The sequence below is a fragment of the Coregonus clupeaformis genome, unplaced genomic scaffold, assembly GCF_020615455.1.
Source record: "Coregonus clupeaformis isolate EN_2021a unplaced genomic scaffold, ASM2061545v1 scaf1050, whole genome shotgun sequence".
In the NCBI taxonomy this organism is placed as follows: Eukaryota; Metazoa; Chordata; class Actinopteri; order Salmoniformes; family Salmonidae; genus Coregonus; species Coregonus clupeaformis.
Genome location: NW_025534504.1, coordinates 176,122 through 190,035, shown reverse-complemented (window position 1 = coordinate 190,035; position 13,914 = coordinate 176,122). Strand labels below are relative to the sequence as shown.

The 13,914-nt window shown below is 46.4% G+C and overlaps 2 protein-coding genes across 4 annotated transcripts; one reads left to right on the top strand and one right to left on the bottom strand.

The window, feature by feature from the left end:
* The first annotated feature begins 4,036 nt into the window (after positions 1 to 4,036).
* Positions 4,037 to 7,089, top strand: LOC121551294 (zinc-binding protein A33-like). Of its 2 annotated transcripts, XM_041863867.2 has the most exons (6): positions 4,038 to 4,819; positions 5,304 to 5,399; positions 5,483 to 5,716; positions 5,840 to 5,862; positions 5,966 to 6,084; positions 6,232 to 7,089. In XM_041863867.2, exons 1-6 carry the CDS (start codon positions 4,415 to 4,417, stop codon positions 6,804 to 6,806), a joined length of 1,452 nt encoding a protein of 483 aa, XP_041719801.2. In that variant the 5' UTR covers positions 4,038 to 4,414; the 3' UTR covers positions 6,807 to 7,089. The 2 variants fall into 2 exon arrangements, with proteins under 2 accessions (XP_041719802.2, XP_041719801.2); XM_041863868.2 differs by lacking the exon at positions 5,304 to 5,399 and having other exon boundaries at positions 4,037 to 4,819.
* On the bottom strand, positions 6,838 to 13,704 carry LOC121551293 (RNA polymerase I-specific transcription initiation factor RRN3). Of its 2 annotated transcripts, none has more exons than XM_041863865.2 (18): positions 13,601 to 13,704; positions 12,860 to 12,971; positions 12,667 to 12,723; positions 12,470 to 12,559; positions 12,240 to 12,369; positions 12,101 to 12,160; positions 11,533 to 11,596; positions 11,298 to 11,367; positions 11,106 to 11,204; positions 10,887 to 10,982; positions 10,634 to 10,763; positions 9,309 to 9,439; positions 9,062 to 9,192; positions 8,703 to 8,887; positions 8,445 to 8,553; positions 8,152 to 8,304; positions 7,913 to 8,003; positions 6,838 to 7,803 (listed from the first exon to the last, which is right to left on the bottom strand). In XM_041863865.2, the coding sequence occupies exons 2-18, from the start codon at positions 12,953 to 12,955 to the stop codon at positions 7,651 to 7,653; spliced, it is 1,845 nt and encodes a 614-aa protein (XP_041719799.1). In that variant the 5' UTR covers positions 12,956 to 12,971; positions 13,601 to 13,704; the 3' UTR covers positions 6,838 to 7,650. The 2 variants fall into 2 exon arrangements, with proteins under 2 accessions (XP_041719799.1, XP_041719798.1); XM_041863864.2 differs by lacking the exon at positions 13,601 to 13,704 and adding an exon at positions 13,189 to 13,341.
* Between the last annotated feature and the right edge of the window lie 210 nt (positions 13,705 to 13,914).

Sequence of the window (13,914 nt, the reverse complement as noted above, 5' to 3'; positions counted from 1 at the left end):
ACCGGAGGAAAAAGGGGATTTATTTTTATTTCACCTTTATTTAACCAGGTAAGCCAGTTGAGAACAAGTTCTCATTTACAACTGCGACCTGGCCAAGATAAAGCAAAGCACTGCGATAAAAACAACACAGTGGGTTACATATGGGGTAAAAAACATAAAGTCAAAAATACAACAGAAAATATATATACAGTGTGTGCAAATGTAGCAAGTTATGGAGGTAAGGCAATAAATAGGCTATAGTGCAAAATAATTACAATAGTATTAACACTGGAATGCTAGATGTGCAAGAGATTATGTGCAAATAGAGATACTGGGGTGCAAAAGAGCAAAACAAATAACAATATAGGGATGAGGTAGTTGGGTGGGCTAATTTCAGATGGGCTGTGTACAGGTGCAGTAATCGGTAAGATGCTCTGACAACTGATGCTTAAAGTTAGTGAGGGAGATAAGAGTCTCCAGCTTCAGAGATTTTTGCAATTCGTTCCAGTCATTGGCAGCAGAGAACTGGAAGGAATGGCGGCCAAAGGAGGTGTTGGCTTTGGGAATGACCAGTGAGATATACCTGCTGGAGCGCAGACTACGGGTGGGTGCTGCTATGGTGACCAATGAGCTAAGATAAGGCGGGGATTTGCCTAGCAGTGATTTATAGATGGCCTGGAGCCAGTGGGTTTGACGACGAACATGTAGTGAGGACCAGCCAACAAGAGCGTACAGGTCACAGTGGTGGGTAGCGTATGGGGCTTTGGAGACAAAACGGATGGCACTGTGATAGACTACATCCAATTTGCTGAGTAGAGTGTTGGAGGCTATTTTGTAAATGACATCGCCGAAGTCAAGGATCGGTAGGATAGTCAGTTTTACGAGGGCATGTTTGGCAGCATGAGTGAAGGAGGCTTTGTTGCGAAATAGGAAGCCGATTCTAGATTTAACTTTGGATTGGAGATTCTTTATGTGAGTCTGGAAGGAGAGTTTACAGTCTAACCAGACACCTAGGTATTTGTAGTTGTCCACATACTCTAGGTCAGACCCGTCAAGAGTGGTGATTCTAGTCGGGTGGGCGGGTGCCAGCAGCGTTCAATTGAAAAGCATGCATTTAGTTTTACTAGTGTTTAAGAGCAGTTGGAGGCTACTGAAGGAGTGTTGTATGGCATTGAAGCTCGTTTGGAGGTTTGTTAACACAGTGTCCAATGAAGGGCCAGATGTATACAAAATGGTGTCGTCTGCGTAGAGGTGGATCTGAGAGTCACCAGCAGCAAGAGCGACATCATTGATATACACGGAGAAAAGTGTCGGCCCAAGAATTGAACCCTGTGGCACCCCCATAGAGACTGCCATAGGTCCAGACAACAGGCCCTCCGATTTGACACACTGAACTCTATCTGAGAAGTAGTTGGTGAACCAGGCGAGGCAGTCATTTGAGAAACCAAGGCTATTTAGTCTGCCAATAAGAATGCGGTGGTTGACAGAGTCGAAAGCCTTGGCCAGGTCGATGAAGACGGCTGCACAGTACTGTCTATTATCAATCGCGGTTATAATATCGTTTAGGACCTTGAGCGTGGCTGAAGTGCACCCATGACCAGCTCGGAAACCGGATTGCATAGCGGAGAAGGTACGGTGGTATTCGAAATGGTCGGTGATCTGTTTGTTAACTTGGCTTTCAAATACTTTCGAAAGGCAGGGCAGGATGGATATAGGTCTGTAGCAGTTTGGATCTAGAGTGTCACCCCCTTTGAAGAGGTGGATGACCGCGGCAGCTTTCCAATCTCTGGGGATCTCAGACGTTATGAAAGAGAGGTTGAACAGACTAGTAATAGGGGTTGCGACAATTTCGGCGGCTAGTTTTAGAAAGAAAGGGTCCAGATTGTCTAGCCCAGCTGATTTGTAGGGGTCCAGATTTTGCAGCTCTTTCAAAACGTCAGCTGTCTGAATTTGTGTGAAGGAGAAGCGGGGGGTATGGGCAAGTTTCAGCGGAGGGTGCAGAGTTGGTGGCCGGGGTAGTGGTAGCCAGATGGAAAGCATGGCCAGCTGTAGCAAAATGCTTGTTGAAATTCTCGATTATTGTAGATTTATCGGTGGTGATAGTGTTTCCTAGCCTCAGTGCAGTGGGCAACTGGGAGGAAGTGCTCTTATTCTCCATGGACTTTACAGTGTCCCAAAACTTTTTGGAGTTAGTGCTACAGGATGCAAATTTCTGTTTGAAAAAAGTTTGCCTTTGCTTTCCTGACTGCTTGTGTATATTGGTTCCTAACTTCCCTGAAAAGTTGCATATCGCGGGGGCTATTTGATGCTAATGCAGTACGCCACAGGATGTTTTTGTGCTGGTCACGGGCAGTCAAGTCTGAGGAGAACCAGGGGCTATATCGGTTCTTAGTTCTGTATTTTTTGAATGGGGCATGTTTATTTAAGATTGAGAGGAAATTACTTTTAAGGAACAACCAGGCATCCTCTACTGACGGAATGAGATCTATATCCATCCAGGATACCTGGGCCAGGTCAATTAGGAAGGCCTGCTCGCTAAAGTGTTTTAGGGAGCGTTTGAAAGTGATGAGGGGTGGTCGTTTGACCGCAGACCCGTTACGGACGCAGGCAATAAGGCAGTGATCGCTGAGATCCTGGTTGAAGACAGCTGAGGTGTATTTAGAGGGTATGTTAGTCAGGATGATATCTATGAGGGTACCCATGTTTACGGATTTAGGGTTGTACCTGGTGGGTTCGTTGATAATTTGCGTGAGGTTGAGGCCATCTAGTTTGGATTGTAGGATGGCCGGGGTATTAAGCATATCCCAATTTAGGTCACCAAGCAGTACGAACTCTGAGGATAAATGGGGGGCAATCAATTCACATATGGTGTCCAGGGCACATCTGGGGGCTGAGGGGGGTCTGTAGCAAGCGGCAACAGTGAGAGACTTATTTCTGGAAAGGTGGATTTTTACAAGTAGAAGCTCAAACTGTTTGGGCACAGACCTGGATAGTATGATAGAGCTCTGCAGGCTATCTCTACAGTAGATTGCAACTCCACCCCCTTTGGCAGTTCTATCTAGACGGAAAATGTTATAGTTGGGGATGGAAATTTCAGAATTTTTGGTGGCCTTCCTGAGCCAGGATTCAGATACATCATCCTAGCCTCGTTGAGAGAGCGGATAGGATGCTGTGATTTGGATCTCGCCATGAATGACTGTTCCAGAGATGCGCATTTACACGACTCTAGTCACTGAGTGGTGTAGTGATAGCTGCATGCAGGATGCATCCTACAATAAAATAGGCTCTTGTGAGTAGCCTGAAATGATCATTGTTATCAAGCCACTAATGAATGTTCATAGATTCTCCCCAAGAATATAAAGTGGTCACAATCACATGTAGTGATACACAAGCTACAAACCACACACTGTGGACTGATGATATATTGACACCAAGCAACAACAACAAATATTTAAAATACCACACTGGAGGTGGGGGCAGATGGTTGATTTGTTTTTAACCAAAATCCTGAAACCTTCAGTTGTCAAGTGAAACACAGGCTAGCCCATCCAAACCATTTGCCCCCCCCCCCGTGAACCCCTTTTCATCCCATTTGCTAATGTAAATGCAATGAAACTGCAATTATTTAATTTAATAATTTATAAATATAGTGCAAGGTACAAACAGGTATGACAGTTGTATACATTACATTTACATTTACGTCATTTAGCAGACGCTCTTATCCAGAGCAACTTACAAATTGGTCATGATGTGTAAGGTATTTACATTAGGCCTACATTGTACCTGCCTTTGTAATAACCATGTAAATACACATGTTTTAGGAACACCATGTAATGTGAGGCCAATTTATAATATCACTTTATTAATGATGATTTTAGCCATAATCTGTGTATTATTTTGGTTGATCATATTTTCATCCTGCTTCATGAGATATACAATTAAATATATCCATACTGTCTATCTAAATATATATACTGTATCTTGACCGTCATCTTTCACTTTTCAGTCTTTTAAAGCCTTTTAAAGTTATTGATGGTGTATCTCTATCCACACCCTTTAACAATGTTGCTATTCAAAACATGTAAGGCTAAACCAGTTTGCAGCTATTCCACATGTGACCAATAGGGCTCGACTTCCTGTTTCAGTGGACTCTTGCTTACATGCTGCTGTCTGTCACGCAGTACTGTGTCTCTGGAGTCACACACAAACACAACTCAACAGACAGGAAAACAGCCTGCACTTTTAAGGTCTGGCATTACAACAAGAACAATGGAAGAATAGGCACTTTGAGTATCTGTTTTGAAAAGCTATAGGAAGGGGATTTCTGAAAGGAACAGTAAATAAGCTACATGTTTATATGCTTGACATGTGAATTGTTTAAGCCAGAGGATATCTTCTTCACAGAGTCCCGGTACATAGTCAGGTGAAGACAGACATGTCATCCAGTGTGTCTCTCCCAGAGGAGGATCTCTCCTGTCCTGTGTGCTGTGACATCTTCAGGGACCCTGTCCTCCTACCATGTAGCCACAGCTTTTGTAAGAGCTGCCTACAACGCTACTGGGACACCTCAGCCCTCAGACAGTGCCCTGTCTGCAGGAGAAGAGCCTCCAAGCGCACCCCTCTGTCCAACCTGGCTCTGAAGAACCTCTGTGAAGCTTTGCAACAGGGCAGGAGTCAGAGCTCAGCGGAGGGGAACGGGGTGCTCTGTAGTCTACATGGAGAGAGACTCAGACTCTTCTGTCTGGTGGACAAGCAGCCTGTCTGTGTAGTGTGCCAAGCCTCGAAAATACACAAGAACCACGACTGCTCACCCATAGAGAAGGCAGCACAGGATTGCAAGGTGAGAGACTGAATAATATTTGAAATGACTCTAGTATGTACATGCATGAAATAACTTGGCAACGTCTGTTTTCATAGTTTATGTTGCCATTTTCTCATGTAAGGAACCTGTGGCCCCTGGCAGTAAAATGCTGTTAATCAGGTCTATCCTGACAGTAAATGTGAGAGTACAGTATTAGCAGAGAAATATAGCAGAGAAATTCCTATGTGTAAAGTATTATATCTGCATTCCTATGGGATCATATCTGACCTGCTGGTTGTACGTCAGTGAGTGGTGTTGATAGACATACAGTGTGTTTGCAGAGTAAAACATTTTTAAACATAGTAAATTATCTCAGGTATTGAAAGGGTTATTTTAGTCAAGCAACACACCTGGCATGGAACCTATTGTTAATTTATTCACAAAATTAAATCTAGACGTCTAATCGAGTTACAGCTTGCTGCTTTCATAAGAAAGCTCCTGTTAGAATACCCTTTACTTCTAGGATGAGCTCAATGTAGCACTGAAGACCTTACAGGATACTCTGGACTCCCTCATTAGACTGAAGGGAACCTCTGAAGAGATGCTTGAGCCCATTAAGGTAATCTCCACAGATGTCATCTAAATGTCCTTTTCATTAAAATGAACTAAAATCCATCAAGTTGTGCTCTACTTGCCCCTTAGAATCAGGCCCTGGAGACAGAGAGGCAGATAAAGGATCAGTTTGTGAAACTCCACCTGTTCCTGTATGATGAAGAGGCAGCGAGGTTAGCTGCTCTGAAGGAGGAGGAAGAGGAGAAGATAGGGGTGATGAAGAGTATGATGACAGAGGCTGCAGCAGGCATGCTATACCTCACAGAGACTATTACAGTCATAACACAGGAGATGACAGGTGCTGAAGACATGACATTGCTCCAGGTTTGCACTCTCACAATTTACACATCACACACTCAAATTAAATAAAGCCAGAACAATCATTTTTGAGGAGAGGATGGGAGTTTTTTTATTCAGCCTCAATATTACACTTTCTTTGTTTTTCAGAACTTTAAAGCCACTATAGAGAGGTATGTTGAAATCCCCCACATCTCTGTCTATCACTCTCTTTTTTCCTCCCCCTCTCTGCTGTGGAATACTGAACAGGACAAATTTATTATTTTGTCATTTCAGAGCCCAGTGCACAGGGCAGGGTCCAGAGAGGATTTCAGGGGCGTTGATTGATGTGGCCAAGCACCTCCGTAACCTCAAGTACAGAGTCTGGAAGAAAATGCTCCTGCATGTTGAATACAGTGAGTACATTTCAATGGTTAACAGAGCTGAGGAGATAAGGAGGTAACTCCCACAGCATTTTAACCTGGCGGAGAGAAGCTAAAACAGTGGTGAGTGACCCAAACCCTTTTCCTGTCTCTGGCCCATTTCCTCCTCCTCCTTTTCAGTTCCTGTGACCTTGGACCCAATCACAGCCCACCCCTGCCTCTTCCTGTCACATGACCTCACGTCCCTTCAGTACACCAGCCAGCCCCAACGTCTCCCTGACAACCCTGAGCGATTCCACATGAGTGCAGAGGTCCTGGGCATGACCGGGCTCAGCTCAGGAAGCCACTGCTGGGTAGTGGAAACAGGATGTAATGACGACTGGATTCTGGGCGTGGCCTGTATGTCTGTCACCAGGAATGTGGAGGTCCAGGCCCGGCCGGAGAACGGGTTTTGGACCATATGTCTGCGAGACAGGGAGTACAGAGCGATGACCTCACCTCCAACAGCCTTGACAGTCACAGGGAAACTCAAGAGGGTCAGAGTGCAACTGGACTGGGACAAGGGCCAAGTGTCTTTCTTTGACCCTGCTGATGACAACGATACACCCCTTTACTCTTTCTCACACAAGTTCACAGAGAAAGTGTTTCCGTATTTTTATACGCAAAGCAAACACCCTCTGAGAATCCTACCTGAGAGGGTGTGTGTTACAGTGCAACATAGTGGGGCAGGACGTCCTTGTAAAGTTCCCGACTGATCATTTTTTACAATAAATGAATTTCTGTCAATCCACAAATAGGTTAACTTTTATTTACAGGGTATTGTATGTCAACTATGTAATTGATCCTCCATAAATACAAGCACAGGTTTACAGAAAGGAGGTTTCCTTTTTCATCTACTGCAGGTGACCCTTCACACAAGTATCTGTTCTGGTTAAGAAGAATTTCAATAAGGGAACTTTATGTTTACAATCTGTAAAATGATACAAATCATGAAATGTGATGTTCAGAACTTTGATACAAATTGTAGATCAGAGACAACCAAAATCAATAAACAATTGAAAGTGTCAGAGAAAAACTAACAATGAGTAATACAGTTTTAACTTCGCTAAGAACACAAAATCTACTTAAGATTTTCCCATCCTAGATAAAACAAATACATTTTCTTTCCATAGTTGAGTTAAATGAACTGCTATTTACTATTAACCACTTATAACATGTTAACTGTTATAACATAGAACCATTATTATAAAATGAATAGCTCTAGCCACGCATTGTACACTTTGTGTTCATAATCTTTTGCGTCCTGGAGTAGGTTCTTGATGGGGTGGTGATTGTAGATGGTTCCAGATGATTCCCATTGATACTGCTCTTCAGTGATGATAGGGAAGATGAAGAGGATGGACCCGTCCATTTTAAACAGCAGGATCCGACAAATCCATTTTAAAAGGGGGGTCAAAATCAGAATGGTCTATAGTAAGATAATATCATATTCCATTTGAACATTTTAAAGCTGGGTGTCTCTGTATGATGGCGCTCTGGATTGTGGAATAGTCCATTTTACAGGGTGTTGTGGATGAGTCCATGTTAAATAAGGGGGTATCAGAAGGGTCTCTGTAGGAAGGCGATGGGTGGGGAGCCCACACTGCTGGGGCTGCGGAGGTGAGACTCATACGAGCCGGGGGTCATACCCACAACCCCCTTTGTCTCCGGCGTCTCCCCTCGCAGGAAGTCATCCTCATCCGCATCCGAGCACTGAATCAAGAGAAAACAGCCAATCAAACCACAAATACAACCAATAGGGAGACACACAGCATCCAATCATGTGTGTGCGTTAAAGAATACAAGAGTGTCTGTGTTTTACCCGTCTGACTCTCTTGGTGGTGACAGTGTCCATCTCAGTGTCTGCTGGCTCCTCCCACACCTGGTAGAGGGGCTCGATGAGTTTACTTGATCTAGAGAGGAGAGAAAAGAAACCCCATCAGAAATGGAAAATGAACGCTGTTCTTGGACAAGTTCAGGTTGTACTACTGCCATTTCCAACCAATTTCTCCTGTTTTGTGCCTACTGATAAGTGGTTGCTGGGAAGGGTTCATGGGTTACCTCTTGAGCAGGTAGGGGTCAAAGGGGAAGAAACTGTCCAGGGGGTTGGTGTTGGTGGACACACAGTCGCCACCCACGGAACTGCGGACCACGGGGAGAACATGGCGGTTGTTCCTCTCGATGATTGTATAGCAGAACACCAACTGGTACTTTCTGTGGATGGATGGATATACGTCTGGGTCAAACAACCACTTCACATGTTTAGAAGCAGACAGACAGAAACACAGTGCTGTAGCAGAGTGTAATTGATGTGTGACTGGCTGACAGGGTGGTTGGTTGGTGCACCACTGTACCTGGTGATGGCAGCAAACATGTTGGTGACGGCAGGCAGGCAGACCTTCAGAGGGTTGAGCTGACACATCACTATCCTCTCTAGGTTCAGACCCTGCAGGTACGCCAGCCCTGGGAGGGAAACACAGACACACAGTTATATAATACTGGACACTGGTAGAGAGCACCTCCCCACAGAAACACAGATTGCCAGGCCAGTGAGATATTCATACCAATTGATACAAAACAATTTGATTGTGTAAGTATGTGTTTTCCCCTACCTTTCCTCATGTTGCCCTCCAGAATGCTTCTATGTCTGAAGAGGAGTGCGTAGAAGACGGCCTGGCAGGCGTTGTAGAAGGGCCCGTGCAGCGTGATGTCACAGTAGGCCCGGGAGCCGGAGTCCTGGCTGTCTATGTATAGGTGAAGCCAGGGGACCAGCAGGTCCAGACACGCACGCACTGTACTGCAGGACGGACAACAGTCAGAGAATGGTAGAGGAACTTAGTTAGGGAGTTAGGAGGGACCACAGAGAGTATACTGCATAGAACCAACCACACCCCAACATGCTCTATTGATCTCTTTCTGAACAGCAAAAATAAACTTTTGAATATTTAGGAGGACAGAGGGTGTGACTCACGCGACGGGCAGGAAGTTGGCACGGGCCAGGAAGCTGCCCATGTAGCCAGCGGCAGCCTGGCGCAGTACTGCCGGGTGAGACGGGCTCTGCAGTAACCTCCACAGGTGTTCCAGAAACGCCTCTGCCAGAGCCTGAGAGGGGGAGAGAGGGGTCAAACACACACAGCCAATCAATCAATCGATTTACCCACTCAACCGTTCTATAAAATGTGACTACTATACAGCCGCACACTGTTGCGAGTACTGACCAGTCTGAAGCTGCAGAGGTAGAAGAGGGCGTATTGGACGTGACAGGAGGCGTGTGTAGGTAGGATAAGTTTGTCAAACACACATACCAGGTCCTTGTACAGATCCTTAGTCCGCTCCACATCCAGACAACCTGCCAGAGAGAGAGTAGGGAGGGGAGAGAGATGGAGGGGAGAGAGATGGAGGGGTGGATGGGGAGAGAGATGGAGGGGTGGAAGGGGAGAGAGATGGAGGGGTGGATGGGGAGAGAGATGGAGGGGTGGAAGGGGAGAGAGATGGAGGGGTGGAAGGGGAGAGAGATGGAGGGGTGGAAGGGGAGAGAGATGGAGGGGTGGAAGGGGAGAGAGATGGAGGGGTGGAAGGGGAGAGAGATGGAGGGGTGGAAGGGGAGAGAGATGGAGGGGTGGAAGGGGAGAGAGATGGAGGGGTGGAATGGGAGAGAGATGGAGGGGTGGAATGGGAGAGAGATGGAGGGGTGGAATGGGAGAGAGATGGAGGGGTGGAATGGGAGAGAGATGGAGGGGTGGAAGGGGAGAGAGATGGAGGGGTGGAATGGGAGAGAGATGGAGGGGTGGAAGGGGAGAGAGATGGAGGGGTGGATGGGGAGAGAGATGGAGGGGTGGAAGGGGAGAGAGATGGAGGGGTGGAAGGGGAGAGAGATGGAGGGGTGGAATAGGAGAGAGATGGAGGGGTGGATGGGGAGAGAGATGGAGGGGTGGAAGGGGAGAGAGATGGAGGGGTGGAAGGGGAGAGAGATGGAGGGGTGGAAGGGGAGAGAGATGGAGGGGTGGATGGGGAGAGAGATGGAGGGGTGGAAGGGGAGAGAGATGGAGGGTGGAAGGGGAGAGAGATGGAGGGTGGAAGGGGAGAGAGATGGAGGGGTGGAAGGGGAGAGAGATGGAGGGGTGGATGGGGAGAGAGATGGAGGGGTGGAAGGGGAGAGAGATGGAGGGGTGGAAGGGGAGAGAGATGGAGGGTGGAAGGGGAGAGAGATGGAGGGGTGGAAGGGGAGAGAGATGGAGGGGTGGAATGGGAGAGAGATGGAGGGGTGGAAGGGGAGAGAGATGGAGGGTGGAAGGGGAGAGAGATGGAGGGGTGGATGGGGAGAGAGATGGAGGGGTGGAATGGGAGAGAGATGGAGGGGTGGATGGGGAGAGAGATGGAGGGGTGGAATGGGAGAGAGATGGAGGGGTGGAAGGGGAGAGAGATGGAGGGGTGGAAGGGGAGAGAGATGGAGGGGTGGAAGGGGAGAGAGAAAGGGAGCAGCGTAAGCACAGCACTGTGTTGTCATATGTCTAGTGAGTGTGTGTGAAGCCCCTGTGCTCACCGTTGACATGGCACATGTCCTTGATGAAGGCCAGCAGCACAGCCATGAGAGTGTCCAGTCTCTCAGCGACAGGGTGGACCATCACATTGGTCTCTGCTGGACTGGACTTCACTGAACACACATCCTCATCCTGTGTGAGAAAGAGACAGGGGAGAGAGATATGAGGGGAACTTCACACCACATCAGTCGCAAAATGGAGAACTATCACACCAGTGACTATCGTATGTAAACCCTAGCAGGTCTAGTCAGTCACCATGTCAAAGAGGCCCTCCTCCTCCTGCTCTCCTTTCATCTCCTGCTGCACAGCGTTCTCCTCCACCTCCTCTATCTCTCCCCGAGGAGCACTCACCTGGAACACAACACACAGTATTAGCACACAAAAACCACCTATTTCTCAGCGAAGAACTGGAAAGCCAACACACACACACACACACAGCAGCAACTGTGACTTAACTAACACACACACACTTACGTCCAGTTTGAGCATCCTACTGATGATGAGCTCCAGGATGTCTCGTCGTAGCGAGGGGATGTACACCGCCACCCGCAGAAGGTTATGGACATAACACTCCTGGGGAGAGAGAAACAACCATACCGTACAACAATCTGACAATAAATAAAAAATACCACAAAAAAACACGAGGCTACTGTAGCCACTGCTTACCAGGGTTCTGGAAGATTTCTGCACAAAAGGAAAGTTTTCAATCAGAATGGGCATCAGGAAATGGCTGGTGCTGAAATGAGAAGGAGGGAAAAAACTGTTTGTTACCAGTCTGCATTGGGGGTCAACAATTCCCAAGGTCAGACCCCAAAAATACAATTAAGGCTACTTCACTTGACACACGCAAAACAGGCAAGGATCCAGCAACATGTTGTAGGATTGTCTTATGGCTACTTACGATGGGACATATCTGGCTATCAGCTGCAGGGCCTGATGACACTGGTCAAAATCTCTGGGAAGGTCTTCAAAAATCAAGAAAGAAGAGAAAGGGTTAAAATTGTGCATAAATGAAAAAAGTATTCGCCGTTTTGAACTAACATCCAACGTTGAACAAGTTGGATCTGTGAACTGGGTGTCATTCTACCCTTTATATTGTAATGGAACATGGTTCTGTAACGTTCAACGTCAACGAAAGTAAAACTACGATTTACGAACAGTTCTGTCAGTCTGACAAAAAATCAGTAACCCTAAGGGGTGGGTCTCCTGCAGTGGAAGTCACCAGTGCTAGAGTCTCCGTCTATTATCTTATCTACACCTCACCTCCCCTCTTATCATCCTCACTCTTCAAGGACTTTAGAAGTGTGCTTAGTTTCCCTAAAAGGATGAGCGGAGCAGCCTTTTACCAACCGCATTCTCAGCTCACTATGAATTTACTGCAGTGTGTATTTCAATGAAACATTTCAGGGACTGTCCGTTAAACAATCTTGGTTTTCCATTGCAAACAGTAATGGAACAGTAACACCTACTTTCATCGTCATCATCCGAGTCTGAGATGTCCACTCCTCCCTCACAGATCTTTACTCTCTCTGGAAAGGAAGGAAAAACAACAGGTCTTCAAAGTAGCCATATTGAGTTATCAGACTGTCCACGCAGACAGGAACTCACTGGGTGTGAAGTTGGAGACGACCATCTTGAGGCAGGCCCGGAGGTAGACCGTCTGAGCAGATACCAGGTTACTGAGGAAGGCCAGATACTCCTCCACTACGGCAGGGCTTCGGCCCAGCCACGGCAGTCTCTGGTACACAGAGAGACACAAGGGGTAGAGTCGGCATTAGCAAACTGTTCCTGGCCTGGGCAGTACTGTCCATCTCTTGATTCAAGTGTTCCATCCTCACCAGAGCCACATAGATCAGCTGCTCATGGTCTTTGTTGAGTTGTGTCACACAGTTCCGGAACTCCTGCAGCCAGTTGATGATTTGGGCATCCTGTCAAAAAAAAGGAAGACACTCCGTTATCAGTAAGACCTCTGGAACTGGAACATTTTCCTTGTTACACTGTACATGTAGCCTAACTGCTAGTCATGTCTGTTTACCTTGATATCTGGATCTGCCAGCTGATGTTTCAACAACTCATAGTCACTGGTGTCTCCCTTGAAAAACAAACAACCAGCAGCAAATACTGTCATATGTATACGAGCTTATAACTACATTATCTGCATTACAGAGTGAATCACATAAGTGTTTTAGGCATCCATATGTTTGGTGTCACTGGATGGGAAATCTCACCTGTTTGAATTTCGCTAACGTGGCAACAACATTGCCCCCAAACCGCACCGTCTTCAATGGGGGAGTGTTCATGAAATCTCTCCCCTCAATCTCCATGCTTTACACACACGCGCTGGGGAGGGAATGATGGCAACAATAGCGCGCGAGTAAATTCACTGAGATACAGAGTGGTGAGCAAGTATTGTGAAACATAAGGAAAAGACTGTCATTTAGTAGCTAATGTGAAAGCTTCACAAAACAATACAGTTAGCAAATGCTTGCTAGTTAGCTAGAAATGTGCTAGCTACCTTTAGTTTGATAGTAATTAATTTGAAAGGCTTCATTCTTACCAATCAAAGGAAATATTGTACAGATAGCTACAATTCTATTTGCGATGCAAAAGGCTGTTTCGATCGTGACAAAATGAAACGTGCCTTCTCCATGCCGCTTACTTCACAACAGGAAGAGAAAATGGTGACCGATTTTATTTACGGAAATGAATGTTAGCTTCTTCTTCCTGTACTAGCGCGGTTGTCTTCTATGGTGCCATACTGCTACCTACCGTGGCGGAGCATAGGCATATTTGATAGAACAGTACCATCAGAACGTGTCACCCTTGGCGTCGCTGCCTATCTGGATAGAGCGTTATCAATCCGACTCTAAAACTGCACTCTAAATTTATGGGGAGGGGTTAGAACATTGGACAGTGCATTTGCAGGAAATGTTTTTTCAAGCAGTAGTGCACTAATTGACAGTGTTTACCTCAATTCAAGACGTGGTGTATTTGTGAAATCATGAACATTCATGATGTCCTTGTCCTGCTCTGAGTGTGTCTCTTCCACCATCTCAAGGTTTGCCCACCAGTCCATCCAGCAGGCTCCCGTCAGAAGGATTACTTTTATACTATTCCAGGTATTCCTTAAAGAGGTAGGGTTTAAAGTGTCTCCGGAAGGTGGTCAGTGACTCCATGAACATTCATGATGTCCTTGTCCTGCTCTGAGTGTGTCTCTTCCACCATCTCAAGGTTTGCCCACCAGTCCATCCAGCAGGCTCCCGTCAGAAGGATTACTTTTATA